Source organism: Pyxicephalus adspersus, chromosome 1 (assembly GCF_032062135.1).
Source record: "Pyxicephalus adspersus chromosome 1, UCB_Pads_2.0, whole genome shotgun sequence".
Classification (NCBI taxonomy): domain Eukaryota; kingdom Metazoa; phylum Chordata; class Amphibia; order Anura; family Pyxicephalidae; genus Pyxicephalus; species Pyxicephalus adspersus.
Window position 1 is genome coordinate 44547801 of NC_092858.1, and position 22367 is coordinate 44570167.

The following is a 22367-nucleotide window of genomic DNA, read 5'->3' on the forward strand; positions in this document are numbered from 1 at the left end:
TAAAGTGCAATAAATTCCAGCACCAAGCCTAATTTCTATTCAGTTTTATTGTATCTGTTGGAGAGTTGTTTTCTCTGTTGTGCTGGAGTACAGGCCAGCTGAAATCTGCTGACTATGGGCACCTCTTGTGCTGGTAAATCCCTGTTTATTCAGCTCCGTACATTTTGAAAAAAATGCACAGTGTCTTTTGCTGAGCAGCAGCACCCAAGTGACATTCCCCAAAATAGGACGCAGAACAGAGGAGAGTTATGAGGATAGTTCAATATTGGGGTCGTGTGTTGTAAGAAGCTTAATCCAGTTCACAGGTGAGTGTGAATTTTAAGTATTTGCTGCTAATCCTGCATCATAAAATTGTTTTCCAGTTCTCTAAAAGTTGCTCTACATTATTTACACAGTACAAACAGATGTAAAGAAAAAGCTAGGAAAATACCCTAAACCTACATAGCTTAGAGATCATTTTCAAATTCCTCATCAATGTTTGTAATACGTAATATGTATTTACCATTGTGTGTGAGAGATTGTTATATATGAATTCAGAAAACAAAACCAGTATTTGCTTTGAAAAAAAAAATATACCTTTTAATTACTGCAAGCTTCACTGAAGATGGATTTAGAGGGGTTACAAATCAACCCCATGTGCAAGTGTGGATTAACGTATTTACAGGCAAAGAGGGGTCATCTGCTGGATGGAAATATGGGTGTCAGGCAGACTTATATTTCTAAATATTTATATTTTCTCATCCAGGGTTCCTCCAGAGGTTGCTAGGGGTTTCTTTGAGCATTTTGTGTGAGATTAATAGATACTAATAATTTTTTGGCTATCTGTAAGGATGATATTTTTCCCACTGGATAGTAATGTAGGAGGCATTGTTCCTACCGATCATCACACTAATGTACTGAGCTGTGGCTATAGTAATTATATCAGGGGTTCCCCCGAAGACCTGAAAGTTATTTCAAGGGTCCCCCCCATGGTAAAATATGTAGGGAAACACTGCATTAGATTGTAGGGGGGCAGTACTTTTTCTCCAATCATCCAAAATATTAAAGTATCTAATCTAACCTCATATTACTCAGTGTTATGTTTTCCCTTTGTGACGTTGACTGGTATCTTATGAATTTAAATAGTTCTGAATAAAAGTTGTCTATGTAATAGACATATAAATGTGATTTAATTTATAACAAACTTGATTTCTAATTTAGTAAAAAAAGTGGCCTGCTCATTGGACATTTAAAGTAAAGCCAGAACTTTTTTAAAGCTTTTGTAGGGAATTGGTAATCTCCCTGTCACTGAGTTCCCTTCACTGATTGTCCCCGAAAAAAAAAAAGAAAACCTCTTCTGCTATGGAATCGGTATACCCATTGGTCAATTTCCCTCTAAAATTTGGAGTTTCCCAAGATTTTTTTTATAATGGGTCAATGGTCACCAAACCAATAGTAAGGGTGAATCATCCTCTAGACCAGGCATGTCCAAAGTCCGGGGGCCAGTTGCGGCCCGTGTTCAGATTTCCACTGGCCCGCAGCCTCTGTTATCACAGTGAATCCTCTATGTCATTATAGTGGGCATGTGCTATGCAGAACCTGCACGGACCAAGCTCACCCTGATTGCAAGAACGGGCTCTGCACGCTGCACTGACACCGGACTTCCCTCACGTCACCCTGGTGGGCGTGTGCTGTGCAGGACCCACGCAGACCACACCCACTGCAACCCTGGTTAGTGGTTGGCCCCCACCAATTTTCACCTCACCAAATCTGGCCCTCTTTGCAAAAAGTTTGGACACCCCTGCTCTAGACACAGCAATAACAAGTTAAAAAATGTGTAAATACAATTTAACTAGTAATATTACCTTACTGATTTCTTTTTCAGTGAGCAGGCTGAACGTGGAGAGGTGAATCTGCAAATGCGAATCAAGAAATAGTGGTGTTACAATGACTAGATATAAAGTGTGACAGAATTGTGTAATTGTCAGGACATCGTTTTTACCCATTTAGAGGGATCAGTGTCAACCGGTAGGATGGCAACACCACATATCATCTTCACTTTAGGGCTCTTTCCCTTTCTGTAAAAGTAAACAACCGTCCCTCACACATGTTGGTATCAATGATAATAAAAAAAAGTCCATAAACAAAATGTTCAGCCTTCTGGCTAGCATAAACAAGTGTTTCCTCTTTGCAACAGACAGACTGACCCACAGCCAGACCAACCTACAGCACCTACTGGTTAGCACAGGGTGTGCTAAATAGGCTTCTGGCCCTTAGGAAGATGCTGGGCCTGGAATTAGGAATCCTTCCCACCCTGCTCTTGCACCACTTTAACGATTTGTGTTTGATATACAGTCATAAGAAAAAGAAAGTACACCCTCTTTCAATGCTTAGATGTTACATATCAGGACAACATTTTATAAAAAAATGTTCTTTATCAGGATCTACAATTATTTAAATTTACCTCAAGTAAAAAAAACAACAGAATTGATTCCACTATGTCAACATTTATTTACCAGAAATGAGGCAAAAATGGAGAATCCATGTGTAAAAACAAAGTATACCCTATGTAGGAACGGTTTGAAGCAATAGTTTTCTGTTTGACCTGATCAGCCTCACATCATCGTGGAAGAAGTTTGTCCTACTCTGCTTTACAACATTGTTTCAGTTCATTGAGGTTTTTGATGATCAGTGCATTTGCTTAGCGGCACTTGGCTGCTACTTACCCTCTTATCTCTTATTATGGTAGTAAGGGTGTACCTAATTTTACACTTCCGGCTTCTGCATTATTACTTAGTATCTGTTAAAGAAGCACGGTGTAAAATGTTACGTATTGTTGTTCATCTGAGGATGTCTTTACCTAATTTGAGGAACTGCTAAAGACCAGAGGATTTTTTCCTATTTTCCTAGTTCCTGATATGCAAAACCCTGGAACTGAAAGAGGATGCACTATTTTTTCTCATACCTGTTTGTTATCTATGGCCTTAGGATTTCTTCATCTTGATTACATTGACCTATAGCAGCTAGTTGGAATCCTTACTGGCTGCATCTGATTACTGTCTGTTTAAATGAACAAGCAGAAGATATGGTCTACTCTGATATGAGCTACTCCTAGGCTGCATACACACTTGCAATAATTATCGTTAGAAAATGAACGACTAACGTTCATTTACACAATTATGCACGATCACTGAACGACCGTACACACAATAGATTGCGAACGGTCGCCGCTCAATCAGATCGTCCGGGATGGTCATTTGTTTCCAGTGACAATGCTCGTTCGTCAGCGTCATTGTGCACTTTTTTGTTAACGATTATCGGAGTATCGGTCGTTAGTTGTTCGTTTCCAACAATAATTATTGCAAGTGTGTATGCAGCTTTAGACTTATTTCAAGCTCTTTAGGATTTCCGTGTATCTGAGTCACCTCCTGAAGCTGTGGCTGCATTGTCCAAAAAAACCCCAAAACAAACACAAAAAAGGTATATGCTAATTATTACTGCTGTTGCTTTACTATTACTTATCCACTGATGAGGGGTACACAATTGAATGAAGATTATTCGCATTTTATCTTCTATCTTCTTTAGTGCTGGTAACTTCCAAATGACAATTTTTGTTAGAAAGTGATCATGTTATTCTAGTGTGGGGGTTCTGCTGCTTTTACCCAAGTAATAAAAGCCTTGTTTAGGTTGTTTGCCTCCACACATCACAGCAGTTATTAGGATTCCTTAGCATGGAGGAGGATAGAAGTTCAAGTGTAACCTCAGTGAATATTACTGACACCGTGTGAGCAGCTTTATCATTCTAGGATGTGTCCCAACTGAGGTGAGTAAATAGCTCATGTGTATTATGTATATGCATTTTTATAAATGTATTATTTGAATACTGATAGGTCACTGGGTAGCTGTGTGTAACCTGGTGCTCGTTTCTTGGTATATGATATTAATTAAATGAACATCTCCAGCTCCCTCACTATCAGCAGGTGAGTGAATAGCATGTAATGTTACAGAGCTGTTTTCCATGTTTCATAAGTTCTAGCAGCAAAGGTTCTAGTTATCGAAGGTTCACTGCCTTTAATGAGATTGAATTTGAGAATTTAGGAACAAAAATATGTTATAGAAGAAGCAGAGAGTGCTTCCTGCTCTGAAAATTCATTGCATTTCATGTCTGGCTAACAACTGTCCTTGTTATGAAAAGATGTTTTTTCATCCAGGTAAGTAATTGGAATAAACATTCATTACTTTGATACAAAAGTTTGCTTTTCAAGATGTGCTTAGTATCATGTACAATCTTGGTACCCCAGTCACAATCATTACTGTTTCCACAACCACATTTTCATGCGGTATATGTTATAATATTTTTGTTTTATTGTATTAAATGTGTATGCAATCATTAGGATTTTTTTTTTAATATTGCTGTTCCTGCCTAAATTATGCACTGTATACCTTAAAAATGAACACCTCCCTCAGTAATCTCGGCTCCACAATTTTTTTAGGGAGTCATGCGTATGCCCTTTGCTTTCCATGTTAAGGGAAGCCAGATTGTCATTTTTAGCTTCCTTCCAAGATTGCTAGTTGTCCTAAATGGTGTCCTGCATGCTGCACGGTACTGTTCAGCAAACCGTACATTTCCTACTGGATTTTTCTTTTTTCTGTTTCATCTTGAATCAATTGGCTGCTCCTTAAATACACCTGCTGCTTCTGCCCTTCTACTCTTATCATTTCTCCATTTCTTGCTGTGGATCCGCTTGTAGAAATAGGAAAAAGTATTCTATCAGTTTTTGTTATCAGTGTTGTTTACAGTAGTCTCTATATTTTGATGCATCATTCATTCAACGCTTCAGTAAAAATAGAACTACTAAGAGTCCACATGTTAGAAAGAGATTCATGTTCAACACCTTGAAAAAGAATCTGTGATGTATATTGTGACATTGTTTATGATGTATATGCAATTGTACAAAGTTGTTTTGTGGTTTTAAAAATAATTTACTATTAAAATAATAATTGTTTAATTTTACTTTATGCCTAAAAAGTCTTGTTTTTCTGCACAAATATGAATGTATTTTTTTTATAGCGCTGACATATTACACAGCACTTTACAAAGTCCTCTCATTGTCCCTCAAAATCTAATGTCCCTTCCAAAGACATATGTCAATAACACAGTCAATTTTTGGGGGGAAGGCAATTAACCTCACTGCATCTTTTTGGGATGTGGGAGGAAACCAACACAAACACAGGTAGAGCATACAAACTCAATGCAGATAGTGTCATGGTCAAGATTTGAACTTGGGATCTTAGGGCTGTGAAGGCCAGAGTGCTAACCTCTGAGTCAACAATGCAACCGTTGGTACAAAAACATTTATAAATATGCCCCATAGTTTTCCTCTCTTTATACACTTACTATGTATGTTTCTTAACATTTTCCTAGTATGGACAGTCGCAGGTGGATGGACGTTGATGGTTCCTGGGTTTATAGCACAAACCCCAGAAGGCAGACAGGCAATCATCTACAATATAGCACTTTACCTGGAAGGAACAATGATGCATACAGAGAAATCCCAGACATGGCCAGGAGGCCTGCCTATAGCAGAGGGAAATATGGCACCATTCCTGGCAGGTGAGGCTCTTTAGGAGTTACTGCAGGCTCAATGCACAAATCTGTGCACACCAGGATAAAGATACTGATTTTCATGGCTTTTCTTTTCAGGTAAATCAGATCAATTGTGATCAACATTATTCCTGTAATATAGCTTTGGGAATGAGGTCCAGTGGCTTGTTAGCTACAATTTTTCTACTAAATAAACCTAACCAGAAATGTATGACAACAAATAAATGCAAATATTTCTCTAACTGACCTAAATTTTCGGAATCACAATCAATCACTACATATTGGCTCATAAACAAACATTACCTGTATAAGCGTGCATTCCCATTGTGTACATTTTCTCTTTTATTATTTTGCCAGAGTTTATTGGTTTCTGATGCTAAACAGTAAGCCAATTTAAGAAACCTCTTACACAGGTTCTTGGAGTGCCTAAATTATTAAAGTGTACATAAAGATAAAGTTTTCTTTTTATAAGTAAAGGTTCGGTTTCCTTTTTCCAGATTATTTTTTGCTGTCTGTGTCCCATTGGGAAGATATCACTTCACTTACTAATCCAGAAACTCAACAAGAGAGAAAATTTCACAAACCTGAGGGTAATTTCCCTTTTAGGCATCTCAACATTTTTAAGATTTAAGCTACGTACACACTTCCAATTATTATCGTTGGAAAACGAACGACGAACGATCCTGCACGATATCTACGAACGATCGTATAGCACCGATCCTGCACATAGAGATAACGACACGATCGTTCGTAGATATTGTACACACAATAGATACGATCATTTGAGCGATAGTGGAACTATGTGCACGACAGGAAAGTGAACGAACGTTCGTTCATTACGCATGCTCAGCCCATGGACGATCAACGAACGACCGTACACACGAACGATGTTCAACGATCGTCGTCCAATCCGATCCGCCGGTCCGGTCGTTCGTTTCCAACGACTTTCCTCGTTCGTCGGCGTCGTTGGTTACTTTTTTACGAGCAATTTTTTGCCCAATCGATCGTTCGTCGTTCGTTTTGAACGATAAAAATTGGAAGTGTGTACGCACCTTTAACCTCAACTATTGTTCTGATGACAATTGTACAATTTCGGATTTCCCTCCATTAGTGATATCATTATCTTGGTGTCAATAGTCCCTTGGACAAATAAAGTCAATCTCCCCAATGGCAATTCAGATGGCAATTAAAACTTGACAGGGCTTCTACATCTTTCCAACACAACTAAAACAAAATACAATGATTTTTAGCTATCTATACATAGCTACAATATACTTTAGGGTTATTTCAATAAGCCACTTTTAATTGTAGTAGGGAAGGTGCAGGTTAGGTGTTACAGTATATGCTTCTTTAAGGGTTGAACCTTTTAATATTGTGCAGAAAGGTACAAAAATGCAAAAAAACAAAAAACAAAATGCAAGCAAAAAATAGATTTGCTTATACTCCTTAGACTAAATACAAATTAAAAATATTTACTTGATACTTGGCCTCTAATGGTGTCCATTATAATGGACTTGATGGGAGATATAGAGGAGGAAAAGCACGTCTCTTACCTTTCCTGTCTGATTAGGAGTATGAATGCAGCATTACCACATCAGTGATTTATATCTCATGTTTCTTGTCCTATTCATTTGCTATCTGTTTCTTTTTAAGAGTCATCAGCTTTCAGTGCATGTGTGTGTTTGTGTATGCCTATAGTAAAGTAATTAAATTGTAAGCTCTTATAGAACTCAGTGAGACAGATGTGATCAGTTTGGTTTTCTTTATAAAACATAGATCATGGTGGCACTACATGAATGAGCCAAGTCAGAGACTGACTAATGGAATACAGATATTGAGGAAATAACCAGCTATATAAGCAACATAGTAATCTGTCATTCAGTGTTTAACCCAGACATTTTTTAATCAGGATGGGAAGAAATTGCAGGTGGATGGCAGCCCCTGTATTGTGACCCAACTCTTCAGTAACCATCCAAATACAGCCAGGTGGTTACTGAAATGTGCTGGTGGTGCACCCAGCTAAAAGGGGCTAGGGAGAACAGAGTATAGTATACTAATATATAATAAATATAGTACTGAGTCTGGTCATATATTATGCATTATTTGCACCTGATATTACCTATGTACAACATTTACATACAGTATGGTATGTCATCCTCAGAGGGTTTGAAAAACTGAGAAATCTACAGGAAAACATTATTAAAACAGTTCCATCCACACATTTAGTCAATATTCATCATAAGAAATCTGGAACAACTGTGCCCAGTACTGAGCATGCATTGTTTCTAAAAAAAATTGTTGAATAGCAATACCTCCCTAGAATTAGGTGACATTCTTCAAGTGACACTTCAACACCCACACAAGGAAAAACAAGCAATGTTAAGTGAACATCATGATGTCAAATTTACTGCAGTTTTTTTAATACAGTTTTCCCTTTTTATATTTAATGTCTACTTTTTCTTTATGTACTCTATAAAATGTTATTTGTGAAAAAATACTCTAAACAATGTGACGGGTCATTTATTTTAAAAGATATTAGGAAGTTACAATATTAGTTTAGAAACTGTACAAGGGATTATATAGATCCCTGGGATCTAAGGGTCAGGAACTTGCAAGATGTCTGGAATTTAGATGAAGAAGTTGAAGCACATTGGTAATTATTTATTTGCCTGCTTTTATAAGGTCAATTCTTCATGATATTGAAGGAAGAGAGTCAACATGAGAGTCTGGCAAATAGCATCCAAAGCAACAAAGACCTAAACTGTGGAAGCTGTGCCTTGAAAAATTATTTTAAATGTTTTCTAAAATGACTTTATCATGGTAAAGCTTTTACACGATTTTTATTATTGGGTTTACATATATTTTAACATTTGGCTATGTAACAATGATACTTGTACTTATGAAGCCCTTTTACTCTCTAAAGCCATGTTTAGGCAATTCTCCAACCAATATATTTTCAGATTGTAAGAAAGAAACCTGAGCACCTAAATTAACCTGTGCAAATATGCAAACTTTGCAAACAGGGTCTGTGCTGGGTTAGAATCCAGGACCCCAATGCAGTTTTGTTTACTCACTGCCTACTGTATATGACATTGATTGTCTATCACGTCTTTTAATTATTACATTAAGCAGCCGGGAGTAGTTTAGCATTATGAGTCTTAGCATATCGCTATGGGTGCGTGTAGTGGTGTTTTATTGCTATGTTTTAGATGTAGATGTTTTATTGCTAGTTTGCTTATATCATTTTAAATATGACAATGGAAGGTTTCATTTGTTGGTGCCCTTTGATGTAAAGATCTGAATGTGTTTCCTCCTGGGTGGAGGACTGATAGCTAGGCAGCCTGAAAATGCAGAAAATGTATCACTATCCTATGGAAGAAGCAGCAGACCAGGTAAGATTCCACTGACTGTCAAATGTTCCTTTGCGGGTGCTGGCTTGTATACTCTAAAACTGCACTAAAAGTAACTTTTAATTAACTGTAATAAATTTGCTCATGGGGTCAGAACACAACAAATGACATTTTAAAGCACTGCAGAAGCTGTCATGTATACTATTAGCCTTGTTTTATAAACTTTTTTTATATTCTTACCACTAATACTTATGTTTTGAGGAGCACATTTATTTCCCTTCCAATATCTATATTTATTTTTACTTTTTAGATATTTAGAAAAACTTGAATCCAAATCATTTTAGCAGTTTATCTACCTGCAAGAATTCCTGCATCGACAAATATATTTTATATTAGAAAAATTGTTTCTTTACACCCAAAAGACCCTTTTCACATTTGCACTTTTTAGTCATGTTACAGGCTGCACCTGTGGTGCAGGTATCAACATGTATCATCAAGTGCATGTTACATGGAGATCAACAGTAATGCATGGAAGTAAAGGAACATATTTAGATATGATTATTATTATTATTATCAAACTGGATTTATATAGCACCAACATATTACGCAGCACTGTACATTAAACAGGGGTTGCAAATGACAGACTAATACAGACAGTTATACAGGAGGAGGCGAGGACCCTGCCCCCGAAAAGTTTACAATCTAGGAGCCTATTTAACTTTTCCCAGTTTTTACCTTCTGCACTTAGATGAGGGTGATATCTCCATCTTGTGGCAAAATCCGCAGAATGTAATGCCCATCTCCTTCCTGCGAGATTTGTAGTACTTAGCATTTATGTAATGTTGCTTTAAGGATGGTGATGTCACCGCCTGCACTACTAATAGTAAGGAAGAGTATATGAAATACATTTTTCTCCCCATGGATTTTCAATGTTTAATGTGGCATTTTAGGAAGGAGGAGGGGGGCAAACTAAATTGGTGGATTTTGTTTGGAGGACACTTTAAAGGTAATCTATAGTGAGAGAAAAAAAAAAGGTGTTTACTGTTGACTTCCTTTTTAAAATGCTGGTTGTCTGGCCTGCAGTGTAATATGACTCAACATAGTATAGCAAAAAAAAAAAACGTAGGAAGTCACAGTCGGCAGATTAAGACTTTAAAAAGAAAAATATCAACAAACACACAATTAAATGTGAGATGTATATACAGGTAATCCCCGGGTTCAGGACAACCAACATAGGGACACCTCCTGGATACTTCCTGCTTCCTCCTACCATAGATAGCTTCCCTGCTCACTGTGTGCAGAACCAAGCCTGAAGGGGGTAGGGGGGCAATTTGCTAAACACAGCTCAGGTTGTGAGAGATCTTAGGCTTAGTCTACACAGACTGTTTCCCCAGCGTTTAACCTGAGGTTTTTTAAAGCCCATGTTTGAAGTCCCGATGCATTCCAATGGGCTAATCTACACCAGGACGTTTCCTTCAGGCACGTTTTTGAGCGTTATCTTAAACGTTGCTTGCAACATTTAAAAAATTAAAACGCTGGATAAACGCAAGAAAACGCATGAAAACGCTTGAAACCGCTTCCATTGAACTCAATGGAGGCTTTTCAAGCGTTTTTAAGCTTTTATGAAAGCTTTATTGAAAACAATGGGGGCTTTTATAAACAATTTTAGCAGGACTTTGGACTCTGGAAGCCCCCTTTAATAAGGAGACTCCCAGATCTCCACCACCCCACCCTGGGGAATGAGTACAGGGGTACATAAAACCGCTTACTCATTCCCTGAAAGGGTTAAAATATGTGTAAAAAATAGAACAAGGCTTTAATGTCAAATTATTTTATTAAATCAAAAACATTCACAAAATTAATTTTTTTTTTTACAGGTTATCTCAATGACAGGAGGATTCCCAGGGTTGCAATGAGCACACCCCTGGAAATCCTCCTGACAGTTAGGGATCGCAGGGCACTAGGAGTTAAATGAGGACAAGCCTCTCCATTCACCCCTAGTGCTCTGTGATTGGCTAAGGTTTTACATTTCTCATGAATGGGGAGACTTGTGCCCATTCATCTCTAGTGCTGGGTGATTGGCTGAGAAATAGGAAACCCTGATGACAGCTCAAGCATCATCAGGGTTTCCCTTTCCTTAGCCAATCAGGGAGCAGAGCAGTCAGCAGAGCTCTGCTATGCTGACAGCTCCATTCCCCTGATTACTCCCGCAGCCCCAGAGGAGCTGTGACATGTTCTGTATCTGTAACACATACTACAGCTCCTCTAGGGCTGCGGGAGCGATCAGGGGAGTGGAGCTGTCAGCATAGCAGAGCTCCGCTGACTGCTCTGCTCCCTGATTGGGTAAGGAAAGGGAAATCCTGATGATGCTTGAGCTGTCATCAGGGTTTCCTATTTCTCAGCCAATCATAGAGCACTAGAGATGAATGGGCACAAGTCTCCCCATTCATGTCCAGTGCTGAATGGCTGAGAATCGTAAAACCTCAGCCAATCACAGAGCACTAGGGGTGAATGGAGAGGCTTGTCCTCATTTAACCCCTAGTGCCCTGCAATCTCTCACTGTCAGGAGGATTTCCAGGCCTTTGCTCATGTCATGATTGCAGCCCTGGAAATCATCCTGTCATTGAGATAACCTGTAAAAAAAGAAAAAGTTTAATTACACAAACACACACATTTAATAAAATAATTTACCATTAAAGCCTTGTCCAATTACTTTACTTTACTTTACATTTTAACCCTTTCAGGGAATGAGTAAGGGGTTTTATGTACCCCTTTTCACAATCCCTGAAAGGGTTAAAAGTAAAACTTTTATAAACGCTTATGTAAAATCGCGGCTATTCGCAGTAAAACGCGTCATAGGCAAACATTTATAAAAGTTTTTTAGCGTTTTAAAGTTAAGCTTTAAATCGCTTGTAAAAGTGCATAAAAACGCATATAAACGTGGTAGGAACGTTTATATGCTTTTTAAAATCGTTCATGTAGACCCAGCCTTAGGGGGGTGAGCTCTTTATGCAGCCTCTTGTAACTCTTTAATGATCAAGACAAACTCTGCAGTTGTTTCTTTTTGCATATTAAAGCACAGCTTGCTGCAGAAGTTAATGAATGTCTGGGCTCCATAAATATATATATATATTTGGCTTTGTTTGTGGTTAACTCACAGTGAGCATTTTATACAGTAACTGGCACCATGCTGCCTTTTAATTTGTTGAGACAAATATCTGCCTTAATTGTTTTTATTAAAATAATGTACCTGTTCCAACTTACATACAAATTCAACTTAAGAACAAACCTACAGTCCCTATCTCGTATGTAAGCCGGGGACTACCTGTATTTCTAGATGAACACCAGAGGGCAACTAATATGTCTACACCCTGCTTATAAGAAAACTACATGTCCCATGATTCTTTGCATTGTGTATCCTATATGTGAGTATTTACAATTGTAGTCTCAGCTTTCTACAGCACAGGGTGGCTCATTATACATCATGAATCATTTTACATTAGAAGTGTTGAACAGCATACATGTCCTTGTCAGTGTCTCCAAACGTGTTAAAGTTTTAAATCAACATAACAGCCTATAGAGGTTTCTTTTAAGCACGCATAGCACAACACAGCCTAAAATAACACTGCTACACAGGCAGAGAGTAATACAACCATAAATGCATTTAGAAAAGATTTCAAATAATTACTGTACATGTATAAGAATGGTTTAAAAAGAATGTGATAGTCACTAGGTTTGGAAAACGAGTCCTGTCCAAACCATGGTAGAACCAGGAAGGCCCCTCTGCTTATATAGTGTGGGAAAAAAATGCTTAATCCATAGGCGCTGTGGGCAACATGGTTGATTCCCAGTAATGTTTGCACATGAAATATATATTGAAATTATATACATAAAGCCCCACTCTCATTTTGTATACATGATAAATAATCAATGACAGTGAATATAGATGTAAAGGAAAGTCCTGAGTAGGGACATATCCTCTCCAGCCTTGTAGATCTTTATTAAATTAGGCCCATTCAGTCTGCCTCCCGTTAGGTATTAAACAATCAGCTGTAACAGGCCCACAAAGGGTTGCCAAAAAGGGGGGGTCTATGGAGTAACAGCAAATAATATGATTGTCAGATGTGATCTCTAAATTAGCCTGATCCTGGTAAACAACCAGCCTTAACCTTGCATTGGAGAATACCAAGAATGGAACATCATTAAAAAAAACAATAAAGACACATACAGCTGTGTTCAGAATAATAGCAATGTGTTTTAAAATGTAAACAATGCTCAAAACCCTTATAATAGCTTTTATTCCCATACACACAAATCCATTGGGAACACTGCACATTTTTTTCCAAATCAAAACATGAAAAAATTCTCATATTTGTGTTATCCCTTTACAGAAAGTTAAGAAAAGGGAATATTACACTGTTCAAACTAATATCAGTGTCTCTATTATTCTTTTTAAACTAAAACATTCACTGTATAAACTGAAAAATGTTTCTATTTGTATAATCTTTGTTCCTAATCTTAAAAACTATTAAACATAGGCTCTTGTGCCACAATCATCCCACCGTAGACTGCAGTGCCTGGGGAAAGCACAAATCCTCCTTGATTTGTGTCAATCAGGAAAGATGAAGGAAGATTTAACTGTTATTCTTCTGGAGCCGTTAGTTATACTTTATTTAAAGACTAAAGAACATTTTATATGTCTACTACAGGATTATTTTTTGTTACATGATGCTAACCTGATACTAACCTGATACTAACATGATACTAACCTCATTTTTATATCTCTTGAATGTTAACAGAGGGCCAGGGAACAATCAGTTGACATACAGACAATGGTCACCATCTAGAATGCCACAGAGTGCAGTCCTGCAAGATTCCACAAACTGGGAACAATTCCTTCCACTAGGAACTAAGGGGGCCTCAGTGGGACGATTAGAACAAAATGCTGATCCTAGAATAAGAGACAGATTTTGGTATGACTTGGACATAACTACAAGAAACGTTTTAGAGCGTGAAAGAAGAGGACACAAACTGTCTAGAGATTTAGAAATGGGAAATCTTTCGCCTGCAAATAAAGACAAGAAAAAAGAGAAGCATATGAAAATGGATTCTGTTTATGGAGAATGGCAACCTGAAATTAGGCTAGAGAATAGGGTAAAATCAGGAAAATATGATGAATGGGAACCTTTACCTTACCCTCCGAAGGCAGTGCAAAATCAAATGTTATCACAAAAAAATACACTAAATCTGCCTGCAACAGAAAAAACAAAATCACCAGTGATACCCACTGAAGCTGCAGCTCATGAAAAGAAAACTTGGTGGTCCAAGTTTGTAAAACATTCAAAATTCTTGGCAAATGACGTAGTCAATATGGAGGCACCACAAGAGAAAGCTAATGAGGGCCACAATGATCAAACTTACTCTATGAATTATAGGGTTCACAAGTTGGATGGATTAAAGGAGAACGTACCACAAGTAAGGAAGAGAAAGGTACCTCCACCTTATGTTCCCCCACCCTCTTATATTTACCCTCATCGTACTATTCCTTTGAGCAAAGATAACCAAACCAGTATTCAAAGACTTAACCAGGAGCAAACAAATGACTCCATTATGCTAAATGAAAGAGAGGACTTCCAAGAAAGTAGAGAAAAATTGCCAAGGTTTAGTGTAAATGAATGGAAAGGTCCTAGAATAAATTTGCTACATAGCAATGTGAGAGATAACAGAGGAGAGGTGGAGAGAAAACTTAAAGGTAACGCCACATATCATAATGTTATGCAGGACCGAAAACTTCCAAGAGCTTGTAGCACATGGGTAGGATCTACTTCTAATGACTATCTTGATCATATATATGAAGTTGTAGAAGGGGGAAATTCTCCAGCTATTTCCAATGTGCCTTCAATCCAGAAGACATATTACGACCTAGGCTTACACACAGATGAAATGGTCTATGGGACAGTTGGCATTCCTCTACAAAGAGATACAACTCAGCAGCACACATTACTAAGAGTAACTGGCAAAGGAACTCATGACAGGCCTCAAGGAATCAAGAAAAAGAATACAGCATCTTATAGTCAAAGGCAAATGCCACAGGTTGATGATCGGCCTCCAATTCCACTGCATGGAGTAAAACTTCCACGCGAATTAGGTTTCAGCTACACAAGTGGTATATTTCAGTCCACTGATAAAACATCAAGAGAAATATACAAAAACATTATAGAACCTGACAATTATGAATCAGATAAGTGGAAAAGACAGTTGAGAGTTATATCTAGTAAAGAATCAAAGCTGAAAGTTAATTCAAATACTACACCATATACAAGTAAGTATGGCTGGTATAGTCATACTCTTCCACTGAATAAAGACCATATGAAGACATACATGCCAGGGGACACACCTTTTCCAAGTTCTAGGAGCAAAAGCAATTTTAAGCAAGATGCATTGTCACCTAAGTGGCGAGAACAAGGAAAGATCAATACTTTGCCAAGCAGGGGACGTGATCACAGTCGCTGGAGGGGTGAAGATAAGCTGAAGCCAGAGAAGACACAAAATCTTTTTGAACCTGTGGCTGAACAGAGCAATAAGTTGGGTAGAAGAAGCAATACAATAAAAGAAGTTCTAGACAAAAATCAGGCTCAGTCTTCGAAGGAGAATGATGGCTTTTTTGTCATTGATGCAACATGTGTGGTGGTCAAGGCAGAATACATTTTTCCACCAATAACAGAGCAAGTTACATTTTTACATGATGAACCACCAAAAGAAGAAGATCTTTCAACTAAGAAACATTCAACAGTAACTGGAAAGAATAAGACAATACCAAATCAGTTACCTCGATCAAAAACCTTTTCAACAATGAAATCCTTCTCAGAAAAGAAATGTTCTGACACTAACAATTTTAAGGAATTATCCACAAAAAGGGCGGTTCCAAGCCTCACGGCAAGAGCTGTTCGTATCTTAGGTCTTTCTATTGGTGACTTAGAACCTCTGAGTGAAACCCAAGATTATAGCCATGCAAATGTGTCAGTTCCAAAGTCTGATAAAGTATATATAGATCTCAGATCTAATGAAAAAGAAAATAACTTACTGGACAAAAATAGTTTTTCACATAACAGAACTGAATATATACTGTGGGATTGTAAAGGGCTTCCATGGATTCAGGAAGTAGCAGAAGTATCTGGTGATTGTGATGTTAACATAATTATGCAAGAATCTGAAGATAGTAATGCCACTATAAATCCTGATGAATTGAAATCAAAAGCAATTATTCCCTTTTCCAGTACAAAAGGTGCAGAGAATACAAAAAGCATTCCTGAAAATCAGAATTCAGAAATCCAACCAAAGAAACCTGAGGCAAATAATGTTAATGTAGAAGAACTGAAAATGTATACGAAAACATCTCCAATGACAGAATTAGATTTTCGCTTTGCCAAAGAAAATAACTTGGACCAGCAGATCCCAAGTGTTGTTCCTGATCATGTGATACTTGAAATGGCCTTGACTGATCAGCAGCAAGATATTCAGGCACCAATGCTTATTGAGGAAACCTGTACATCATCAGACGAGATTGTGGAGATGTGTGTTACGGAAGAACCTGACATTAAGTCTACAGTAGATACTAAAATAACACAGGGCTCTTGCAAAGAAAATGCTGTATCTTTGACTGAAGAGGACAGTGAAAATAAACCATTGGATCTAAATGACGAGACTACACCAGAGAACCAGGGACAAACGCAAAAAAGAAATACATTTGTCAGGGATTGTGCACAATACAGCAGCCCTGCTATGTCAGGTGACGTTTCTTATCCATGTTTGCCACAAAGAAGGCAAAGTGATCATGACAGCTTTGAGATTCCTCCAACACTCCCAGTAAAGCCAAAAGTAAAGCCATATACTAGAAGGCCTAATTACTATGCCAAAGACCTAAGAGAGGCAGTGTCACGGATCAGACGGCACACTGCCCCTGATTCTGACACAGATGAAGATATAGACCAATCAGTGACTAAATCTGTTTATCATGAGGAACAGGTACAAGATGAAAGTGTGACTACTACTAGCTCAGACACATCAGACTCGGAAATAACTGTAATTATGTGTGAAGCCGACAAACAATGGGATGAAGATTCTTTGCCTAATCCCATTTCACATTCCGAAAATATGAATGAAGATATGGCCGTGGAAGGCTTGATGGATGCACCATCTGCACCTACAGCCCTTCAGGATGGGGAGATTAGGAAAATGCAGTGTAACAATTCCAATGAAAAGGAATACGCCTTTGACCTGAATAGTTGCATCAAAGAGATTCTTCAGGAACTGAATAAAACTGAGCAAGAATTCTTCTCCAGCACTGAAGGTCAGTTTAAAAACTCAGCAATGAGTAATGTGCCTTGATTTATATTGCTTAGATTTACAGTTACTACACCATCAACAGTTCTACCTATTAGACATTTAAATATTGGCAGATTGTATAGATGTAATGATAATACAAAGTAGTTTGATACTTGTTACCCATGTGTTCTTTTTTAATTTTACTGAGACTAAATTTTCATTTTATTCTGTGTTTCAGGGATATGCCAGAGAGAAAATAACCATGTTAGCACATTACATATTGCAGAAATATAAAGAACTGTCCGCACCTATAGAGTTCAGTGAAAAATGCTAACATTTCCTAATAATGCAAAATGCAAGCAACTGGCGATAGTTCACCACTGTGTATGGTACTTGTCCTACATCACCTGTATATGTCATCTTAGACTCTAATAAATTAAGAATATGCAAAATTATATACAGGTAGTCCCCCGGTTAAGGCCATCCAACATACAGACAACTCCTACATAGGATTGGGCTTCCCTGCTCCCTGTGTCCAGGACTGAGACTTGACAGGGGGGAGGGGCAGTTTGCATGACTTGCAGAAGAATGCTTTTGCTAAACACAGCTAAGGTTGTGGGTGATTTTAAGGATTGAGCTCTCCTTGCAGCCTTTTGTAACTCTTTAATGAACAAGACAAACTTTGCAGTTGTTTATTTTTGCATATCAAAGGACAGCTTGCTCCAGAAGTTAATAAATGTCTAGGCTCCACAAATACTTTTTTTTGCTTTGTTTGTGATTCACTCACAGTGAGGATTTTACATCTGATGAGACAAACATCTGTCCTAATTGCATTTATTAAAATAATGTACCTGTTCTGACTTACATACAAATTCAACTTAAGAACAAACCTACAGTCCCTATTTTGTATGTAACCTGGGGACTACCTGTATAACTTTGATTTCCAGCTATTTAGCACCACATCAATATAGCACCCCAGGCAGTATACTGCTGTATAAACTGTTTTGCTATAACAAGCAGTTCTTGTAACAAGTCTCCTTTTTCACCCATGATCCAATCCAACCACATAGAAAGAATAAGGGTGTGGGGCAAATTTGATAGTAGGTGATAAGCTAATATCTGTCCCTAGCAAATTGTCATAAGACCATGCCTTACGTAGAAATTTATTTTTAAAGAAGCCAGATTGTCAGTGGATTTATGACTTTGTTGCTGCATTTATTTATCTGATCTACAAAAAGAGATTATGAAAATATTAATTTATCCTCTTTTCTATTTATATTTAGAAAAAGCCGATATAGAAGAAGGAAAAGATAAAACATCTTCCCAGTAAAGCAGATTGGAAGAACTTGGACCAAGCTGAAAAGGTGGTCACTGTAATCCTGGGCATGGAAACTATGTAAAATAGTTTTATTATTAACAAGAATGCAATTTTTACTGTTAATTTTGTAGAATTAGATATTTAAAGCATACAAATATCCTTTTTTGTTATATACATTACCGTACAAGAGAAAAAGTGGTACCCATTATCAAGAAGTTCTGTGCTGCTAATTTGATAATATCTGCAAAATACCATCTGCTTTATTATGTCTAAGAGGGCTAGAAAACATATAGCCAGGGATTCATAGTATAATACCATCATGGTGGTGGTAAATACCAATTGTGTGACAATAGAAGTCCTCATAGACAAGTTAAAAAACTTACCTAAAGTTATTTTATTTACAACTCATTTATTTACAACTCATAATATAAAGCAAATCTAAAGGCAACTTTTTTCTATTTTTTAATTGTGGATAGAGTAATGAATAGGTAAAGCCTCTTCATATTGAAAAGAATTTCCTTTACTTCATAGAATTGTATTGAAATATATTTCTATGTTAAAGAAATCTGAAAAATAAAGGAAAACTTTTCTTAGCCCAATGATATGAGGAAAAAATGTCCTCATTGGAAAATTTTCTATTTCTATTCTGGTGATAGCATTTAGGTTTTTCACCTCTCCGTGAAGATTTTTAACACTATTCTGCTCCACCCACTACCTGTCCATGGTGGTGATAATCAATGTGTGTCCTGAAGGGGCAGCTTTACAAACACATTACCAATCAAGTTTTTCTGCAGACCATTGTTAGCTGGTTGCAATGGCTTGCTGTTTGACTGCACAGGTCACTTACCCTACAAGCCAGTCTTAGTTGTTTGTTATTTGTAGTAAGGCAATAGTTTATATTTTCGGAAAAATTACATCATCAAAGTGAAAAACAAACTCCAAATATGGTCAGTCATAGACAGGTTTTGTATGAATGGAATATAACCAGTGATAGCTTTAATACAGGTATAGCCCTGAAAGATTTCCAAATTCAAATTTTGTCTTGAGAAAGAAGAATGGGTCACACATTTCATGCCACAGCCAGATCATAATGTGGCCCATGGTGACTGTGCCCAGAATCAGTTGTTTTTACAGGAGGTAGGTGCAGAGCATGGAAAGGTGCCATACCACACAGAAGTAAGGTGGCTGAGCAGGAGAACAGTTCTCAAGCGATTTTTTGAGCTCTGGGAACAAATTGCTCTTTTCATGCAAAGTAAAGGAAAGCTGAACTGTCAGATCCAACCTGGCTTTGTGATCATGCTATGATGTATGATTTAACAGAATCAGAGGCTGCAGGGATACAGTCATCACGTAGATGTCTGATATGATCACAGCATTCCGGCGTAAACTTCTCTTATGGACGTACCACCTGGAACAGGACAATCTTGCCCACTTTCCTGTTTGTCAGAGCATCTCTGCCTCCTCTTCCGATGCTTTTCCTTGTGCTCGGGTAGCTACCAAAGTGAGACGGTTAATTAATAAGTTTGAACAGTGCTTGTTATTTTCAGAACATGATTAATGCATGAAGATAGGGTGTGATATGGTGTCTCAGAGTAAGGAAGGATCTATACTTCTACTAAGACTATTGTATCTTAATGAAAAGTTCAGTGCTGACTTAACCTGTGTTTTAGATTTTGGCCCCTTATGTGATTCGAGTTTGACACCCCTGCCCTAAGGTATGGGTTCTTCACATACAATAGTATTAAACCTGTGGAAGATAAGTCCAAAAGACCAATTTAAATGGCAAATGTTAAGGATCTGAGACCAAATTCCTCTAGTTGTGGAGTATCATAATACAAGATTTAAGAATAATTTATATAGGCAAAAACTTTAACTTACATAACTTTCCAAGCCATAGCTGCCTAGAACAGTCCCTGTAAACCTCATCCTAACTTATTGATTCTAATGTATAGATCTACAAAAATGCATGTACTACCCAGTCCACCTGGTAAGAATTCCAAGGCTTATTTAACTAATATTAAGCAGCAGAAGCAGCCAATTCAATGTTAACATACTTGTGTTCTCAATACAAAAACAGAATCAAACTTTGTAGGCTGAAGAACTATATTTGGAAACATCTGTAAATCATCCTAATATACTAAAACAAAGAAACTGTGGATAAAGGGTCTACCATGCTAGTACAGCTGATTACCTATATGTTCCAAAGGGGAAAACCTTAGATGTCCTGGTAATGTAAATAGTCATTTAGGGTCAATAAAATGTACATTTTAAATTATTGTATTGCAGACTTGGGGAAATCATTTTATGGCATTGTTCACTATGTTTCCTATCCACGTACCTACCTAGGGCTCTGAGGGACGGGACTCACATCCTCATAGTGCATTTTCTCAGAAATATAACTCAGACTTTGATTTTTTTTGCTACTTTATATGCTTTTTTTTAAAAAGAACATAACTATAGTGAATTGTGTATGTTCATTTTTTTTTGTACATTTATTGATGGCCTACGTTTTTTTTTTGTCCTAGGTAATGAAAGTATAATCGGTATAGCAAGTTCTTGTGGCCAAACATTATTACAATATTAGATGTCTCTTTATGTCTCAAAAAGCTGAGTTATAAAAACAATCCTTTTTAATGCCAGCAATTTAAGTTTTATCATACAAGAGAAAGGGTAATGAGGAACTCCGGTCAAATGGAGAACGGGGCATAGATTGGACAAAAAAAGAAGCAGAAATTCAGTTGTCTTTGTATTGTTAGAGTATTAATATTCGGGCCAGGACTTTGTGTCTTTTGTGTTTGCACACACCTCCAGCGTATTTATGGTATACATTTAACAATGCAGAACAGGAGAGGCATTCCAGGAACAAAGTTCTTTTTTAGCTTTTCACCTTCTTGGACCATACCATTCAACGAGGAAGGTATAGCTGCAACAATTAAATTCAGATCCAAGTGTGCAGCTCACAGTTGGAGATCCATAAAAAGTAATTTGGCTTTCACAGAATGACTTCAGCATTTTGTGGACATATTGTTTGGCAATTTTTTTTATACAAATATTTCTTAAATGAGTACTATTTTTAACTAACAATATAAACATGGAGATAACAATTTTGAATAACTGTTTCTGTTTGTATGTTCATTTATTTACTCAATAATAATACATAAGACATGCATATAATGTTTAATAAATATCACATTAAGCCTTTACCTTAAAAAGTATATTGTCCTTTACTCCAACATACTCTGCGTATTCTCACCTGATGATTACATTATATTTTTATACCTTTCAAATCTCCAGCTGTTCCTGTTCAGAGGATGAGAAAACAAACTTTCCTGGTCATCTGGCCAATTTGGTGGAAAAGATATCAGATCATTTCATCTATTTACCACAAATGAATAAGTTATATTCTTAATGATCTCTAGATGGGGTTAAAGTTAATTTAAATAAGTGGTTTTATACTAAAAGCCCAATGCCAGCTAAAGTTACTTAATTTGTTTTGGATGAAATGATAAAGATTTAAGTTCACCACGCAAGGTAAAATATAGCTGTACAACCTTCTAAAATATCCAACAACTATGTAGCCCAATGGCCTTCCCAATTCTATACAGATAGTTTAGGTTAGGTGCTCAGATTAGTGAACTTTGGTTAATCCAAAATTATATGTCCAATGATGGCATGGTCATTTGTAACGTGTGTGAACTTTAGACCACAATTGGTTCTGTAAATTTCCGGTAACATTTTGTTAAGAAGTAATAGGAAATCTCTGCAATGGGAGCAAAGACAAAAACTCATT

The 22367-nt window shown here is 37.2% G+C and overlaps 1 protein-coding gene across 3 annotated transcripts; it reads left to right on the top strand.

The window, feature by feature from the left end:
* DDN (dendrin) lies at window positions 1–21778 on the top strand. 3 transcript variants are annotated; one of them, XR_011920432.1, is made up of 5 exons: window positions 1–305; window positions 5405–5593; window positions 13734–17284; window positions 17498–17648; window positions 18543–21778. XR_011920432.1 is itself a non-coding variant. In XM_072409331.1 (4 exons), exons 2-4 carry the CDS (start codon window positions 5406–5408, stop codon window positions 18587–18589), a joined length of 3786 nt encoding a protein of 1261 aa, XP_072265432.1. In that variant the 5' UTR covers window positions 2–305; window position 5405; the 3' UTR covers window positions 18590–21778. The 3 variants fall into 3 exon arrangements, 1 of the variants encoding a protein (XP_072265432.1); XR_011920433.1 differs by lacking the exon at window positions 1–305 and adding an exon at window positions 312–3802; XM_072409331.1 differs by lacking the exon at window positions 17498–17648 and having other exon boundaries at window positions 2–305.
* The last annotated feature ends 589 nt before the right edge of the window (window positions 21779–22367 follow it).

What these genes read in the sequence shown, in the direction of transcription:
- DDN (XM_072409331.1), top strand. Translation starts at nt 5,406, where the DNA reads ATGGACAGTCGCAGGTGGATGGACGTTGATGGTTCCTGGGTTTATAGC. An exon ending in TATGGCACCATTCCTGGCAG is followed by an intron (nt 5,594 to 13,733) that starts GTGAGGCTCTTT and finishes GAATGTTAACAG; the next exon opens with AGGGCCAGGGAACAATCAGT. An exon ending in ATTCTTCTCCAGCACTGAAG is followed by an intron (nt 17,285 to 18,542) that starts GTCAGTTTAAAA and finishes ATTTATATTTAG; the next exon opens with AAAAAGCCGATATAGAAGAA.